The following is a 17,979-nucleotide window of genomic DNA, read 5'->3' on the forward strand; positions in this document are numbered from 1 at the left end:
ATAAAATGGTAGACTTTAAAATTAGCTGCGTAATTTTCCCCAAAATACTTTCACAGTTTAGAAACCGATCTGCTCACTTCCTGTTACGCTAATGTAAGTGCAATCTCGGTAAACAATAATGGTGTGCCCTCTTCAGGATGTGCCCATAACAATTAGTCAAATACCTTGTCAACCCTTTTCATTATTGCAGACACACCTTCCATGTATTCTTCCTTTGCCTTTCTTGTCAGCTGTTATGTGCATGTTCTTGTTCAGCTTAAAGGAATTGTGGACATTAACGCCTCTTAGCACATTGCCTACATATACTATTCTGGAAGTTCTCCCTCCATACAGTTTGTTCCATCACGTAGAGCATAAACAATGACGAAAAGGACAGAATGCCATCCACCCATTCGCAGCACAAAGCTGCAGGAAAATCCAAATGGATTTTTCATAAAAATAAAAGCCTCTTATTTGACAAACATTTCATCCTGGTCCAGGATCCGAACTAGGGACCAGTGCCGTTCTGCGATGGTTACTATACCAAAGATGAACAACTTTTTTTCGTATCCAGGTTCATAGGCAATATTGTGTCATCCTTGCGGTTCACACTCATTTACATAATTTAATTTTGCTTTGTGTGCACCAGGTACACCAACCTGGCTCATTCACAAGTCGGCTCTTTTAATTTGTTTTCATGATTCCAACATTCATAGGCAAAACAGCGCAAAAGGAAACATGGACATGTAGACACAGGACTAGCACTGCCTTTGTCTCCTTGTCCATGTTTCCTTTTGTGCTGTCTTGCCTATGGATACGTACCAACCAGCTCACGTTCAGACGCGATTAAATTCCGACATTGACAGAAGCACTCCTAAGATAAATCAAAAGCATTTTCACTTTGTCAGTCATAACTGCCCTTGATACCGTAACTCTGTCATAATTCTTGTCGCCTATACGCTATTGCAAAGCCCATATATATCACTTTGACCATGCCATGTGGATTAAAGCTGGTCAAAAACTGATCAGAAGTTTGCTACAAAATGCTTAGCATTATTTTCGCTCGGATGCCACTCCTACTTCTTTTCCAGACTTGGGACTGGTTACAAACGTTTTATGTTGAGACACAGTTACACATATCACTGCACAATATTCACTGGCTTGTATTCTGCACATGCCACTCTGTAGTATATTTAAATTTTCCTTTGTATTTCTTTCCCAACTAGTTTTCCTTTTCAAATACTTTTCTTTACATCAAAACAATATGCCTTGCTATGAAAAGGAACACAATATGTGAACTTAGCATTTTTCATTGAGAACTACTTTTCAGCAACTGCTACAAAGGAAGAAATTGTGGCATAGTACCCCTTGTTGGATACGACACCGGTAGAAACCATTGATTTGTTACACGTTGGTATCAGTGAGCAAAGGCAGCCTTTTTTATATATGATAATTCATTATCTTTTTTTTTTTTTGCAGACTGAAGTTTAATTGTATGTACAGTGCTCTTAAAGTGCGAAACATTATCTGTAGCTGGAAATCAAGCGAGTGTGCAATGGCCATTGAACAATCCATTATTCACAACCTTGCAAGCACACAATTTCTGCAGTGTCCGAAACTTTTTAGGCAAATGTTTATTGTATGAGATTTTCAACAACATTCATTACACAACCACAGTTGGGAGATCAGTAGTCTCTTCTCGGCCTTTGCTGGTATGAGTTGTAGCCGTGCGATCCCTGCCGGTGGTCTTCACGGTCTCGGTACCCGCGATAACTGCCGCCGTAGTCTTGGTAGCCTCTGCGTCGATCCTCCCACTGCCTCCCTCCTCTGTTCCAGCTGTTATCCCTGTCGCCCCCGCCACGACCGTAACGCTCCTGGCGGTTGTCTCTGAAAGAAAGTGACCAAAACTCATGTTGCTAGTGCTATGCGAGGTCTTCGTATGTTTGAAATACAACTGTACTGCATACAGGTGATGACACAAGAAAGGTACTCATTCTAAAAAGACAGGGCGTGCAAACACGGACACAAGAAAGAAGTCATCACACCACAAACGCCGACCAACAGCTGAAGAGACGCAGAACGGCTGAAAAGAAAGAAGGCACGAAAACTTATCTGCACATGCCCATGCAACAGGCAAACCTGTCAATCCGGCACGTGTGGCGGTCTACGTGGAAGATAACTGTTAAGGCATTTGATTTCATCTTTATGCAAGTTAATCAACGGTTGGCTCACGCATGTGCTACCACTATTCTCAATATGCCATGCTTCAATCATCAGGCGCGTTTCTTCATGACGGTACAACACTGCGCATTCATCGAATTTTGGCGTGCACTTACAGTCTCGACAATGTAAAGATAGATTAGAAGGTGAGCCTCCTGTTAGCGATTTCTTATGTTCCAACAATCTCTGGTTAATGCATCGGCCCGTTTGTCCTACGTAGAAGCGGCCGCAGCTGAAAGGGACCTTATAAACCACACTCGTACGGCAATCAGTGAATTTGTTGGTGTGTTTTACGAAACAAATATCGGTCCGCTTCTTGTCTTTTACTCGCTCATTCTTCCTCTGCATGGCGGCACAAATCTTACCTAGCTTACTGGCAGCCGTGAAAACAACATTAACGCCGTATCTACTTCCTACTTTCTTTAGCCTGTGAGATATGCAATGAATGTACGGTATACCTACGACACGTTTCTTCCTATCGCTTTCTGCAACCATGCTCGGACTTAACACAATAGATTTCTTTAAAAGTTCAGCGGCCGTGGCCACTGCATCATGAGGATACCCTGCATCTAAAAGACACGTAAGCTGTGCGTTAAAGCTATCACTCATTTTGTGCTCACACGACTTGGTGAGGGCTGATTTAAGGCAAGACATGGCAATGCTGTTTTTTACAACCTTCGAGTGCTTCGACGAAAAATTTAACAGCGGTTTCGAAGATCTAGGAGAATACTGCCAGCACACGTGGTTCTTCTGGAACGTTAAGGAAATGTCTAGAAATTGTATTCCATTATTCGAGGCACCTCTTTAGTAAAGCTCAGCCCACCTCCATTTATTTCAAATTTTTCGCTCACGGAAGTTACCACCTTTTCAAAGTCCTCACTACTACAAAAGATCAAATAATCATCCACATAACGAAAAACCTTAATAACCGATTTACCTAAGGCGCCTTCCAAAAGATTGTCAATCTTGCTAAGGTATAAATCACTAAGAAGAACTTTTTCATGGTTTTCTAAGAATAGAGTTTGCCCAGTTGAAGTTCAATTTTTGTGCGGCTTTCTGCAACCATCTACCGCACATGCCAGGAGGATATGTGCCATATTGACCGCGGAATCATGGCGTCAAGTGAGATTTTACCAGGAATGCCTCAAGGTCCGTTGCTCGACTTCGCGTGACGATCGCCGCCAGAAGCAGATGTACGCCGAATGGATGAGGGTAGCTAACCAGCATGCGGAATTCATATAGAGGGTAAAACTTCGAGAACTTCAACCATGTAAGAGGAAGATTATTTCTACTGTTTCACCACAAAATAACTTGCTAGTCCTTGGAGGAGCTGCCTTAGATGATAGTCACTGCAAAACCCTAGCCTTAGGTCCTAAATACTGTTTTAAGCCGAACCTGAAACAAATAGTTTTAAGTTTGCCACGTACAATCACTAGACTTTTTCCTGAAGAAGAGCGTTCCCACTGCATTTCAGACCAGCCTTTGGTTAATTACTGTGTCGAGAAGAAACTCAGGCCAGTAATTTCAGATAAGGAAGGGTATTTTGTAATTATGCCGGACAGTTTGTTCTCAGAAAAAGCATTAACAGCCATAGAAAATAAATTTAGGACGGTAAAACTTAAGCCATCGGTAGTTAGGCAACGTGCTGTCGACCTTTTGTTAAGACATAATCTTGAGAGAATAGCTTGTAATGTCAAGAAGAAAACACATAAGAACAAGATCCCATTTCGAGCAATCGTTTCAGAGCAAGGCACCTGGCAAGTCGCTGTATCTAGTTATTTGCAGAACTGCTTAACCTCTTTGAGCTTTTCAGACCCTTTTCGTATGCGTAATTCTCAGGCGCTAGTTCAGTTCCTCTCCGAGGAGAACCCCGGCTGTTGTAAGGCTTTTAGTATGGATATTGAAGACCTGTATTATTCTTTGCCGCATGAGGAGTTGTTAAATTGTGTTAATGAATGTATTAACGAACAAGCGCACCAGACGGTTTTCACCGATAAATGTGGTGTTTCTACCGGGGCATTTCTAGAAATCCTTTCCATGTATTTAAAGTCGACGCTTGTAGGTTGGAAGGAAGGCATTTATGTGCAGAAATCAGGGATATGTATTGGTTCTAAGGTTGCTCCGGTTCTTAGTGATTTATACCTTAGCAAGATTGACAATCTTTTGGAAGGCGCCTTAGGTAATTCGGTTATTAAGGTTTTTTGTTATGTGGACGATTATTTGATCTTTTGTAGTGGTGAGGACTTTGAAAAGGTGGTAACTTCCGTGAGCGAAAAATTTGAATTAAATGGAGGTGGGCTGAGCTTTACTAAAGAGGTGCCTCAGAATAATGGATTACAATTTTTAGACATTTCCTTAACGTTCCAGAAGAACCATGTGTGCTGGCAGTATCCTCCTAGATCTTCGAAACCGCTGTTAAATTTTTCGTCGGAGCACTCAAAGGTTGTACAAAACGGCATCGCCATGTCTTGCCTTAAATCAGCCCTCACCAAGTCGTGTGAGCACAGAATGTGTGATAGCTTTAACGCAGAGGTTACGCGTCTTTTAGATGTAGGGTATCCTCGTGATGCAGTGGCCACGGTCGCTGAACATTTACAGAAATCTATTGTGTTAAGTCCGAGCATGATTGCAGAAAGCGATAGGAAGAAACGTGTCGTAGGTATACCGTACATTCATTGCATATCTCACAGGCTAAAGAAAGTAGGAAGTAGATACGGCGTTAATGTTGTTTTCACGGCTGCCAATAAGCTAGGTAAGATTTGTGCCGCTGTGCAGAGGAAGAATGAGCGAGTAAAAGACAAGAAGCGGACCGATATTTGTTTCGTAAAACACACCAACAAATTCAATGATTGCTGTACTAGTGTTGTGTATAAGGTCCCTTTCAGCTGTGGCCGCTTCTACGTAGGACAAACGTGCCTATGCATTAACCAGAGATTGTTGGAACATAAGAGATCGCTAACAGGAGGCTCACCTTCTAATCCATCTTTACATTGTCAAGACTGTAAATGCACGGCAAAATTCGATGAATGCGCAGTGTTGTACCGTCAAAGAAATGAAGAAACGCGCCTGATGATTGAAGCATGGCATATCGAGTATAGTGGTAGCGCATGCGTGAGCCAACCGTCGATTAAATTGCATAAAGATGAAATCAAATGCCTTAACAGTTATCTTCCATGGAGACCGCCACGCGTTCCGGACTGATAGGTTCGCCTGTTGCATGGGCATGCGCAGATAAGTTTTAGTGCCTTCTTTCTTTTCAGCCGTTGTGCGTCTCTTCAGTTGTTAGTCGGCGTTTGTGGTGTGCTGACTTCTTTCTTGTGTCCGTGTTTGCACGCCCTGTCTTTTTAGAATGAATACTTACCAACTAGCTCAGCTCTCTGTTATTCTAAGAAAGGTACAACACACACACAGCCATAGCTCGGCAAAAAATCTGGAGCTCACTCAGGCTCACTCATGGAATATATTTTGCCCTTAGGGCTCACTCAGACTCATCAAAATTTTCCCCCTCAACCGGACTCAAACTTTTCTCAACCAGACTCACTTGGACTCAGACTCACCTAAATATTACTCACTCAGACTCAAACTCACAGATTGATCTGAGTCTGAGTGAGTCGACTCATGAGTCCGCTAGTGTAAATTAGATTTTTGATGAGGATATCGATACACTTGAACACCAATATCTTGCATAATCGGTGCTCTGCGATATGCATTTTGATCTTGTAGCTTCACGTACGAGTTATCAGTGACTGCAATCCAGTAAGGACAATTTTATATAAAGATATGACTCACACGAGACATTTTTACCAAGAACTAACTTTGAAAAATTTTGTGTGGGGGGTTCAAGACACGCCTCTGATCAATAATGAGCTGGCGTATGAACGCTAGTGTGTTGAAGTATCTGTGAGTATCAACGTGAGACGTCATAAGGCTGATAGTAATGCTAAAGTTGAGCAGTTACCACCATAGGTCGGCAAAAAAATTTGGAGCTCACTCAGACTCACTCACAAAATATATTTTGTGCTTAGGGCTCACCTGGACTCAGACTCACCAAAATTTTCCTGAACCGGACTCACTCCAACTGACACTCACTAAAATTTGTCTCAAACGAACTCACTCAGACTCAAACACACCAAAACATTACTCCCCCGGACTCGTAGCTCGATATGAGTCTGAGTGAGCGTACTCATGAGTGAGTTTGCCAACCTATGCACACAGCAGTAACACATAGACATAGCACGGTAGCTCATACTGTTCTCAGTATGAGCTACCGTGCTCATACTGTTTTCAGTATGAGCTACAATAGTGTTTCATGATGCCATCCCAGCAAGCCCGATATTCTATGCCGTAGTTTAAGAGAAAATCAGTCTTTGCCAACTGACCCAAATGTCAGTTCTGCTTCAAATAAACCAGTGGTTATACTTGCTCAATGCAAAGGCAGTGATGGTGGAACTTGCATTTTGCTCAAGAAATGAAAAACTTGGTGAAATAAATCCATAAACAACTGACAAATTATATAAATTACGGATGGTATTAATAATCTCGTTCAGCAACATAATGAGACAAATTCACTAAAAGGGAAAGTGGTAAGAACTCATGCAGGCAAAGAAGATAAAAAAAAAACAGAAAAGTATAAAATGCCTCAACTAAGTACTCAAAGCAAAATAATAGAAGATATAGAGAAAAAATTTCACAACTTTTGGAAAGGTGGGAGCGGTGATAACACCACATACATACAACCACAGGCAGTCAACAGACATGCTTTTAACTAACGAAGAATTTAGCCTCCTCGGGTCCTATTTTCAATAACAATGCATTCAGAGCCAAAAGGCCTGACAATCCGTGTCTACAAAGCTGATTTCAACTTGCAAGACAAGCTTTTAGCCGTGTTATTAGTATACAAAGGCTGTAAGAAGCCTGAAACCGTGCTACAAGGAGGACATAAGCCAGATTATCGAGGGACGTGGCTTAAATCAAGTTCTTGTTAGCTCCAAAACCTATTGCTAAAACCCGCTATCGAAGACTGATACCTGAAATTTAGGCTGGAGTGCAGATAATAAGGTAACAATTGTGAATGTTGAAAATAAAGCCATAATTCCCTGCAATTTCCTTTTTTTTCTTGCCCCTCCACTGGTGCACAGGCAAAAGCTCATGCACTGGTGTCAACTCCATGGCATTGGACAACTGTAGCCCAACACTGTATTCACCTTGGACACGTACTCGAAGAACAATGACCAGTTGCATGTTCTATCACCAAATATAAACTTAGGCGCCCGTTTCCGGCACTTTTGTTAAGCACAGCAGTAAGTGGAAACTTTAGGGGTGGTATTCTGTAAGTGTTCACTAAATGGAGTCTCCATTTTGGCAAGCTGTGAATGGCTAAGTCTTTGAAGCGAGCAAGTGAGCACCAATAGTGAACCCCGGCTTCGATCTCCATCCAATCAGTGCATGCCGAAACAGTCCATTTAACGGACACTTAAATACCACCTCAGCTTGTGGTGACATCACGAATACATGAACTCCAGTGAGCCCTAGAGATTTCCCTGTGGCCTGCAGGATAACCATCTTGTGCGTTGGCAACTCTTACTGCCCATTTTGGATAGAGACAATCCGGCACACTGTGCTAGAGTGTACTGGCCTGCGGCCTGCGATACGTGATGCTCAGGATTCTGGCACCTCGGGACAAAACACGATGGGTGCGACAAACGACAACAGCGCTTTGGCAAGGGCTCTCAGTTTTCGTGGGTCCGGCGAGCCGCCAAGCTGGGAAGTGGTGGTGGCTACGAAGCGGTGGCTTGATTACTGATGGAAAAAACAGGTCGAGCAAACGCGTGCGCCGCGGCGGCTACGATGCACCGAGGACGCGTTGGATTTGACCAACCTTTTTTCTTTTCTTTTTCTTCTCTTTCTCCTTCCACCTTTTTAAATTTTTGTCTCAACTCAATCTTCGATTTGTTTTCTTTTTCTTCTTTGCCCGATCCGGCATAGCCCATTGATCTCCCACTCCAAAGGGAAGAGGCAGCAGACATCATCATCATCATAGCGTTAATTTTTGCCACAATAATGCTTTAGTTTCAGGGCCTTTGTTTTGAAAGAACATTCAGGATTTATCTGTCTCGTGACCGAGCTATTTATTCATATGAGAGCCCATGGGATGCTCAAAACTCTTCATTGGCACCACAGCTTAGGTCCAGAGATTAGGATTTGGACTTTGTTGATTGTGTGGCAAGTGTTCTCATGGCACATACAATTGGGCTTCAGTTATTTTCACTTTTAAGGCATCACCACAGCTTACAAGTATTCAGTATCGGAGTGGATTTAGGTGGGGAATAGGTGCACGAAGATTTGCAAGCTAACAGGTGCCAGTTCGGTTGCTTGCATGGCTTCAGCAGCGGCACCTTGAACTATGCCATGCTGACAACTCAGTTGACCCAAGATCGGTCTATATTGGCATGATAATGTTGGGAATTAGGCGCACCCACTCACTGTGATCCCTTCCTGGAACTCATTACTCTACACACCCCATAGTTCATACAATTGCCTGTGCCTCAGTGTCACCTTCTTGCAGTAAACTTTGATAATGAGAAATGGTTAATGAGATGCAAAGACAAAAAGGAAAAAACAAATCAGGGGACGTTAACAAATCTATAACAGGGCAACCGCTTGGAATCGACAAGAAAATAATCAGTCGTGCAGTAAGTACCCTTGTGGTTGAATAGCATGCGAGTAGTTGAAGCTCCGAAACAGCTATTAGTTGTTAATGATGACGAATCATTTTTCATGGCACGTGCCCACTTTGGGGAATGGGCCAGGAATCTGGCGACAGTAGGTATATACAAGGAAGTATGAAGTGGCACGCCAATTAACGTAACGTAAAAAAAAATATCGAATAAGAGAATGGCATTTGTGCAGTCTTGTTTTCTTCTTCTGAAGGCTGTGGAAGTTCCATAGTGCATTGCAAAGGTCTACTGTAAGTATATGTTATTTTTAACAGTAGCTAAAGGCCACCCAAAAATTACCTTTTTACTAAACACTGGCTTTTGCGGCTCCTGGAGTGGATCTATTTATTTATTTTTTTCCCGGCGTCACGGGAGATAAGTAAAACGATTTTGCAAGCTGCAGTTTCATATTGTAAAAGTGCAAAACAAAGCTTGAGAAGTGTAGGGCGGCAGTGATGGTGAAGGCTGACACACTGCGACTTTAGAAATGCCACTCGACTTAGAAAAGCGATCGCATACCTTCTGTCGAATGATCTCCTATTCTGCACAAACCAAGGATAGACAACGGGAGGCGGCGGCAGTGGCTTGTTGACAACCTCCATGTATTTGGAATCCTGCTCAGTGTATCTGTACTTGAACTTCTCTTCGTACTCCTGCAGAAGCTCTGTCAGTGATTTATTCGCGCACTGTTGGTCATCGGGTTCACTGGCAGATGTATTTGAACACTGCGCCTCGTCATCAGGTCCGCTCATGTTGAAGCCGCAAGCAATGTGCAGATAGTGCAATGAATACTATCTTTCACTAAGTACGGCAAAGTCTTTGTGGCATATTTGGCAAGCTGTAATGAACGCCTCAAGGCCTTATTTACTTGGAATGACCAACACACACACCAAATACTCCAAAACAACAATAAAACAATCCGCTGCGCCGCTGCTTGACCACCACTGGCTTTGCTAGCGGATTAGTGTGACTAGTGGGCTATGCTGAAAGCCAGAGTGGCCAGAGCGGCCGGAGCTTTCCCCCACCCCTTTTCATTCAAGCACCACTGTCACAGGTTATAGCAAATGTTTATGATTGCGTATTTGAATACATAAAATTATATACGTTAAGTTACGTTTATTTGGCCGCTGGGATTCTTGAATGGCTTCTTGTCTGAACATGCAACCGATGCAACATCGCATCGCCATCGCGACAAGTTTTGTTGATCTTGTTATCTTGTTCATGCATATGTTCATGCCTGTTTTTGTGTTTACGCATGCAGCATGTATGGATGGGAGCCGCTCAGCATGTGCTAGGAATTCGCATAAATGCGAAATGATTGGTGGTGCAGGCGCTAAATGCAGAGCTTATACATAAAATTCCATTATCGCTAAGCAGAGCGTTAGAACGAGTTAAGAAAAGATGTTTTCTACCAGCACTCAAAGCAAGTGTTGGATTTTTAAAGACGAGGCTCAAATCTCACGACTCAGGAAAGCCGCTAATGACAGATTCATCAGTCGACAGCAAATCGCCAACCGATCCCCGGTCAGTGAACTTTGTCATTTTAACGCGGACAAGAAACTATTTGCTGAATGAATGCCGCAGAAATTTGTCTTGTTGAGGAACAACGGGTCACTTGCTTGGTTGCGTCAGTAATGATCGGCCCTAAATAATTTCAGGATGACTTCCTTTCACCGGAAGAAGAAAGGACAATCTACAAGCACTACGAGTTCACCCTTCGAGATTTCTGCAAGAAATTCCAACCGCCTGTTCCCAGAAGCGTAATTGTAAGTCGTAGAACGCCATTGGGCACGAATGCGTTGTAGGGAGAAAAATGGCCCGGGGAACGTGTCTTTCGAGTTCTTATATCGTTGAGGCCCGTGATAAATATGTTATTGGAACGCATTTTTATTGCAATGCCGTTGTCTTTACTATTGTAGGTGTAGTGTCTTCGTGAGCTGATACGTTATATCGCTTCAACCTTACATTTTACACAGGGCACATCGTTTCACTACTTCAAGCGCTTCTACCTCAACAACTCTGTGATGGACTACCACCCTAAGCACATGCTGTAAGTATCCTAATTAGTCATAATGGCCCTCATTCTTTCTGCTCGAAACATTGGCCTATACCACGCATTGTTTGCATGTAAATGTAGACCTTGGCAACCTTAAGAGACAGGAAGAGAGCAGAGTGGGTCAGGGAACAAACGGGCGTTAAGGACATCATAGTTGAAATCAAGAAGAAGAAATGGATATGGGCCGGGCACGTAGCACGTCGGCAGGATAACCGGTGGTCATTAAGGGTAACTGACTGGATTCCAAGAGATGGCAAACGCGTGAGGGGGAGACAGAAAATTAGGTGGGTAGATGAGATTAAGAAGTTTGCAGGTATTACGTGGCAGCAGAAAGCACAGGACCGGGTTGATTGGCGGAACATGGGAGAGGCCTTTGCCCTGCAGTGGGCGTAGACAGGCTGATGATGATGATGATGTAGACCTTCAATCGTTGGCTGCCGTCTTATTCCGTGTGAGCGTTCGAATGCTCTTCCCTGTAACCACCTCTCGAATGTTTCACTCTTTTCTTAGAAGTGATATGTGTGTTGCACTTGTCTGTGTACTTTGTCTTAGCACTGAGCCAACATTATTTGAACAGAGGAAGCAGACAGGGTGGTCAAAAAAAAGAAAGAGTACAGTGATATTTAATTCTTCTTAGCCAAGGGGCCAAGAAGAAGCATTACATTGTATACTAGGGTCACAGGCAGTGGGCAAAATGCTATATCGTGGTCACATGGCCATTGTCAGTTGCAGTCGAAATTGCACCATGGGACAGTTGTATTAGTGAAGGGGGATATCGTTTATACTTTTGCTTGTGAATGAACAGGAAACAGGCAAACATAAACATAAGGAAAGAAGTGGACCATACTAGTGCTGGATCTGTGCAAGCATCTGTTCACTAGTTTTCTGTTCTTTCATAAGTATGTATTAACACACCCAGCAAGGAACTCTGCTAATAATTTGTCCAAATAAATTTGCAGGGTGACTTGTGTTTACCTGGCCTGCAAAGTGGAGGAGTTCAACGTTTCCATTGCACAGTTTGTCAGCAATGTCCGTGGAGACAGAGAAAAGGCCACGGACATCATTTTGAACAATGAGCTTCTGCTCATGCAGCAGCTGAAGTACCACCTCACCATTCACAACCCATATCGGCCACTTGAGGGGCTTCTAATAGATCTCAAGGTATGCATTTGTTCTCATCAAGTGTGACCTGAAAGATTGTTTTGCCATGTGCTTTAACGAAGGCCCTAGCTGCTGCTTACGCCTATCGGTAATAATGGCTTTCATTAGTCCCATTATGATTGATACAAAGAGTTGCAGTTGGCTGAAATAATCTACTTCTGAACATTTGAATCTGTAACATAAATATAGGGCTTGGTGCAGGTCACTGTTTGTAGTACAATCTATTTTTTAAACTTGTGGCATAACTGTCATCATCCTAGAGCACTCTTGCATGTCCTCAAAAGTTGTGTAAAACAGCTAAAACAATGGACGAGTACCACGTCTAGTACTTGCAAAACAGCTAGATGAATATGCACTCAGTCAAAGGCTTGTGCAAGCAACAGTTAAGTGCTTACCTTTTGCAAAGTGGCCTGATGTGAATGAAATGAGAGGACATGTATACAAAAAGCAATCCTGTTCTTTCTACCACCAGACCAGGTGTTCCCAGTTTCCTGACCCAGAGAAGCTGAGGATATACATGGATGACTTCCTTGAAAGAACTCTCTTCACAGATGCCATGCTCCTCATGGCACCATCCCAGGTATGAACATAATGCAGGTTATCTTGTGAACTGACTTATTTTATGTGTGTGTGTTTGAAGTCCTCATTGTTGTCACTTTTACACGCTAACACAGCAGCTTTCACAATATAAAAGTAAACAGCATTATTTACACCAAATACTGGCAACAGCCACACAACCTTTGTTGTTTTGATTACATTTTGACAGGCCTGAAAGCAACAGAGGGGGATATGGGACCCTCTCCACCCTAATAAATGCCAGCACTTTTGTATTGAACCTGCAGGCACTGCTGTATTTCATTATTTTGTTCATTTTCACTTGCAACGCGTTGTTTGTCTAGATGATCAATAAGGTGGAGAACGTACTGTTCCAGCAGACATGTTTATATCCACATGCTCAGTTCACTTCTGTTGAAGGGGTATTGTGGCACATATTTTTCATCTTGCAGACGCTCTGCTACATGCTTCTCTAGTAGGATAAAACATAGTACCGTATTTTCTCGCATATAACCCACACGCAAAAAAAGGGAAAATATGCTTAAAAAGTGTGTGTGTGTGTGTGTGTATGTTGTTGTTTTTTTTTGTTGAGTTAAGCTTAGGGGTGCAGGTATTATGTCAGAAAATGCTGTGAATACTGTAAGCATCACTTGATCCTGAGGCTGGTCCAAAACTCCACACATGGTGTCATTGACATTATTTTGATGGGTAGTGAAAAGGCTAGGTACAATAACACTGGCCATAAAAGTGAGTTTGGTATCGTGGACATCAAATTTTGGAGTTGTGGCAGTTTGAGCCCATCGGAGAGGAGACACTGTAGCAGCCAGGTGGGCTAACCAGACATTGTGCCGGAATTCTGCAATATCCAAGTAGTATACAAGAGTTGAAGGTGTTATTAATGATGGTTTTAATAGTGCGTTACATACATTCTAAAATACTTAAGGAGCTCTGATGTTTGCCAGTATAGTATATCCAAAAGTTTAGGTGATTTGGATGTTTGCATCGAAAAAGAATGACGAGTCAGTAGTACTTGTTCAAGTGGTCAGAATTCTAGTAAGGTTGCATAAGTCCCACGTTGTCTCATTAATCAACCTGATTAAATCTTTAGTCTTTCTTGCTGCCTGCAGATTGCCCTCACTGCTGTTCTGTATGCCGCTAACAAAGCCCAGGCTAACTTTGAAACGTAAGTTTTCCTTTCCTGTTATGTCTGCATTTCTTGCTCATCAAACTGGCTGTGCTTTAGTCTGTGTACCTTTCTGCTTTGTGAAACAGGTACATAACGGATTTCCTGTTTGCCGGCAGCCCACGTGAGACACTTCACCACATCAAGGACACTGTGAAAAGTCAGTCCACTCTTTCATTCTACTTTGTCAGTGTTTCTGTGCTCAGCGAGTTTACGGAAATAGTTTAGAGCAGTAACCATAACACAATGTGTGCAAGTGTATATCTGCCAGCTCTCTTTTTGTGTCATTAGCCACTGTTTAGAAACTACCTGCCACAAATCACATTGTCCCACCTCTTTCGCATGGTTTACTTGAAGCAGTGGACATTATTTCTATTATAAATTGTGATTTCACATAGCTAATTAAGGGAAGTTTGGAAACACTTTACTAGTTAGTTCTTCAGAACACGGACATACTGCAACTCGCCACGGTAGGTCAGGCTTTGTGCTGCCGAACTCGAGGCAGCAGGTTGAATCCCATCTGCAGTGGCCACATTCTGATGATGATGGAGTGCTATACAGTTGAGCCCCTTTATAAGAGGCTGTGATGTAACGGACGGTTTGGTATAATGGACACCATTCACCTGCATGGTTGGCTGCCCGATTTCTCCCGTTATTTGAGACATTTTTTGTAACAGACACTGGATGTAAAAGAATCACTTGTAAAGGACAAGTTAATCTTGGAATTTCATCAACAATCTTGCTTGTAACGAACATTCTACCTTTAAATCTATTACGAGTAGGCTGCTAACTACAGTTGATTCATTGTGGAAACAAAAGGAAATGACAGACACATGCACACAGAGGCATCAGTTGTGGAAGGGGGCACACACGCCCCCCTATGCCCCCCTCTGTAACTGATTCATATATCCACTGAAAGAAATACAGTGCTATTACAGTGAAGTTGTGTACGCATTGGTGTATAATGCCACAAGATGACTCAAGTTAGCATTTCGTGTTGTGCTACTAGCTTTGGGCATCTCTGTGCCATTGATGTTGTGTATGCAAAAAGTACTTCTACTGTCTGATATAGTAACTTGATGCCCGGTGACAGACTCAGAATGTTTTAATTTTGTGCCATTTTACATGTTGCAGAGTTGTGGCTTATGGTAAGAGCCATCGAGGTGCCCCCAAAAGAGAAGGTGCGGGCCTGTGAACAGAAGCTTGAGAAATGCAGAAACCAGGAGAACAACCCAGACAGCCAAGTGTAAGCTCATCACTAGGATCATTTCAATTTGGTGCTTGATGTGGCAGATTCTGTAATTATCTGAACATTTATTTTCTAGGTACAAACGCAAAATGCAGGATGGGCTAGACGACGATCACCAATCAAGCTCAAAGTATGCGAGAACGTCCGAGGTAACTTTTTCAGTCCATTGTTTGATAACTCTAGCCCAGTGGTTCCCAAACTGGATACTGTGAACAGTGTTATAGAGTTGACAGATTTTTAACGACTTTGTAGATGTTCGTCAATTTTTGCCTTGACAGATTTTTACAGACGTAAACACATATGTGGCGTTTCCTTTTTTTCTAAAAGAGCCAAATGCAGAAACCGAAACTGGGCTAAATTTCATGGGAGCATAGAGTACGCCTAAGTATTTTTCACTATTAAAATGATTGTATAATCAAAATGGCGCAATTCCTCATTGTAACGTGAACTCAAATAGTCAGTTTCGAATAAAACATTATCTAAATCCTGCATCTGTTTGAATCAAACTGAGCCAGATCCATTAAACCAGCGCTGAGTCAACAATCGTGACCAAAACAACCAACATTGCCGCATCCAGTCTGTTTTGTTTGTGTCCTAGTTGCTTTCCTATCGTGCTTCCCCTCCCCAATTAGCTTTTCTTGGGCGAGTACATATCATATGTAATGAAGGACATGATATTGTTGGGCAAGACTCGAATATAAAGAGTAAGAGGCCGACTTTCTTATGGTGAATTCCATTGGCGGATTCGGAGTGGCCGATGAACTCTACACCAGAGCACTCCACTCCGGCGGAGAGCAACCGAGGGAAATCTGCCAATGGAACATAAGCGCCCTTGCCAGAGCAAATGGTAGGTGGTGCTAGCGTACATCTGTTTTGCAAGCGCCCAGCATCCCTTGCGTTTCGCGCTGTTTTCGCCTTTATGGGCGCGAGCGGAGAGAACAGGCGTGATCGTACAGCGCATTGCATCGCGCACGCAGTACGCCACGCTCTGCGCACGCGCGTGGAGCTCGCGACTTCCGGTCGAATCCGCCTCTTTTCGCAGAGTAGAGGGAGCTGCTCCGCGGAGTGAATCTGGCGGCGGAGCTGCTCCAGATCTGCCAGTGAAACATACAGGGAGCACTCTCGATCTGCCAATGGAACAGAATTGCTCGGAATGGAGCAGAAAAACTGCTACCGGAAGTGCTCCGAATCTGCCAATAGAATTCACCACTACTTCTTTCGGCCTTTTAGTGTTTCTTTTTGAGTTTTGCGCTACAGTATCATGTCCTTCTCTGAGATTGTACATATATGTATTTGAAATGGAAGACACCGATTTATTCCTTGAAGAAGAAATGATCCGAAACGGCGCGGCATAAAATGAGCCAAGAAGTAGAAGAAGAGCTTAAGCATTTTTTGAAGGCCTTCAATAGATGCCAAGAACGAGAAAATGCTGTCGAGAGTCCGGAATGGTGTGCCTTTTGCCTGGAAGGACCACTGGCCCTACAAGTCTAGTCATCGTCGTTACGCCCATGCAACAAAGGGCGGCACTGATGGAAACACAAGAATGGTTTTAACTTTGTCGCAAAATATTGCTATATCGTTCATTCGCTGCGATTTAGACTTCTTATACCAGCTAATTCAAGTGCAAATGAAATGTTTCAATCTGTAAGAGCCAAATATTACTCCTGAATACTGAGAATAGTGGGCTATATAAAGTTTAGCCCCAATATAGATTTGAGGCATTTTGGCGACATGAACACACTAGCAAAAAATTGTTGGAGCAGGCCAGACCATATCGTTAGTAGCAAAAAACTGAGTTTTTTTCAGTTTCATTTAAAGTGGACTTGGCTCTTTTAGAAAAAAATTGCCACACATCTAAGTAGTCTTCATAAGGTCACAGGCAGACAAGATGTAGTGCTGTGAAATTAATGGCCCAACGGCGTCTGTGCTGGGTTACTTTCAAGTCTAGCGGCACGTTGGGGAACCCCGACCACGCTTTCTGATTGGGTTCCCACAAGGTCTGGGAATCCCTGCTACAGTGAATTATACAACTTTTTTTACTGGTGGACTTTCTAACGCGACATTTGTTATTTCTCTCTACAGGAGCATCGGCAAGTCGATGATTCAATGGGAGGATCAAGTACCTTGGAAGGTTCTCCATAGCTGCCTGTAGATACTGTACATTTGTTTAGTAATATAGGGATGTCAGTGTTGATTTCTCACATGTTTGATATGGTGTGATGTCCTCAAATGAAGACTTTGGCAAGGATTGTTTGTCATAAAATGGGACATGTTCAACAGCTTGTTTCTGTGAAAACATTTTGTACCTTCATTTTGGGCTTCCCTCCTTGTAATATCATCAAAAAGGAGTGCATGCTCGCGCTTTTTTTTTGTACACATGCCGAAATCGCTGGCACTGTTTCACATGGCCTGCCATGAAGACCTTCAATGTTCTGTCAGCATTATGCAAACTGAAAGTATTGCGCTGGCATTTGGTTCACCCTGTTATGTGAGCATGTTATTTGCTTCAACCTGGATGGCTTCAACCATATTGCATTCACCTTCGATTTACATAGGCGTGGGATCAATAAGCCAGAAACACGGATCTCTCGGGGCCCTCTAAATTAATGTGAGCTTTTGAATGGGTGGCGCTAATGTAATTGAATGGGAAAACACGACACTGAATTGGGAAAAACGACTCGGTACTCATATTTCTTCTATTGCATGAACAGAGGCCCTTCTCAGAGGTTTCCTCCCACTGAAACATGACTTTTGTGCAACCATTACGAAGTCAGTGTAGTGGTGCGATAGCATAGAAAATGTTTGCATGATATCAGACTTATGAAAAACTGGAACTGCAGACATGGGCTGAAGATTGCTT

The 17,979-nt window shown here is 42.9% G+C and overlaps 2 protein-coding genes across 2 annotated transcripts; one reads left to right on the plus strand and one right to left on the minus strand.

The window, feature by feature from the left end:
* Positions 1 to 1,593: 1,593 nt before the first annotated feature.
* On the minus strand, positions 1,594 to 9,866 carry LOC119393517 (RNA guanine-N7 methyltransferase activating subunit). The gene is made up of 2 exons (XM_037660585.2): positions 9,435 to 9,866; positions 1,594 to 1,866 (listed from the first exon to the last, which is right to left on the minus strand). Exons 1-2 carry the CDS (start codon positions 9,665 to 9,667, stop codon positions 1,665 to 1,667), a joined length of 435 nt encoding a protein of 144 aa, XP_037516513.1. The 5' UTR covers positions 9,668 to 9,866; the 3' UTR covers positions 1,594 to 1,664.
* A 280-nt stretch (positions 9,867 to 10,146) lies between these two features.
* LOC119393515 (cyclin-H) lies at positions 10,147 to 17,357 on the plus strand. The gene is made up of 10 exons (XM_037660581.2): positions 10,147 to 10,439; positions 10,574 to 10,681; positions 10,892 to 10,965; positions 11,931 to 12,132; positions 12,605 to 12,712; positions 13,815 to 13,870; positions 13,960 to 14,030; positions 15,005 to 15,116; positions 15,196 to 15,268; positions 17,202 to 17,357. Exons 1-10 carry the CDS (start codon positions 10,317 to 10,319, stop codon positions 17,259 to 17,261), a joined length of 987 nt encoding a protein of 328 aa, XP_037516509.1. The 5' UTR covers positions 10,147 to 10,316; the 3' UTR covers positions 17,262 to 17,357.
* The last annotated feature ends 622 nt before the right edge of the window (positions 17,358 to 17,979 follow it).

The sequence above is a fragment of the Rhipicephalus sanguineus genome, chromosome 5, assembly GCF_013339695.2.
Source record: "Rhipicephalus sanguineus isolate Rsan-2018 chromosome 5, BIME_Rsan_1.4, whole genome shotgun sequence".
NCBI lineage: Eukaryota > Metazoa > Arthropoda > Arachnida > Ixodida > Ixodidae > Rhipicephalus > Rhipicephalus sanguineus.

Coding starts and splice junctions, on each gene's coding strand:
- LOC119393515 (XM_037660581.2), top strand. CDS start 10,317: ATGTTTTCTACCAGCACTCAAAGCAAGTGTTGGATTTTTAAAGACGAG. Junction 14,031..15,004: donor CATCAAGGACACTGTGAAAA/GTCAGTCCACTC, acceptor TACATGTTGCAG/AGTTGTGGCTTATGGTAAGA. Junction 15,117..15,195: donor AACAACCCAGACAGCCAAGT/GTAAGCTCATCA, acceptor TTTATTTTCTAG/GTACAAACGCAAAATGCAGG.
- LOC119393517 (XM_037660585.2), bottom strand. CDS start 9,667: ATGAGCGGACCTGATGACGAGGCGCAGTGTTCAAATACATCTGCCAGT. Junction 1,867..9,434: donor AGGAGATCATTCGACAGAAG/GTATGCGATCGC, acceptor ACTTTCTTTCAG/AGACAACCGCCAGGAGCGTT.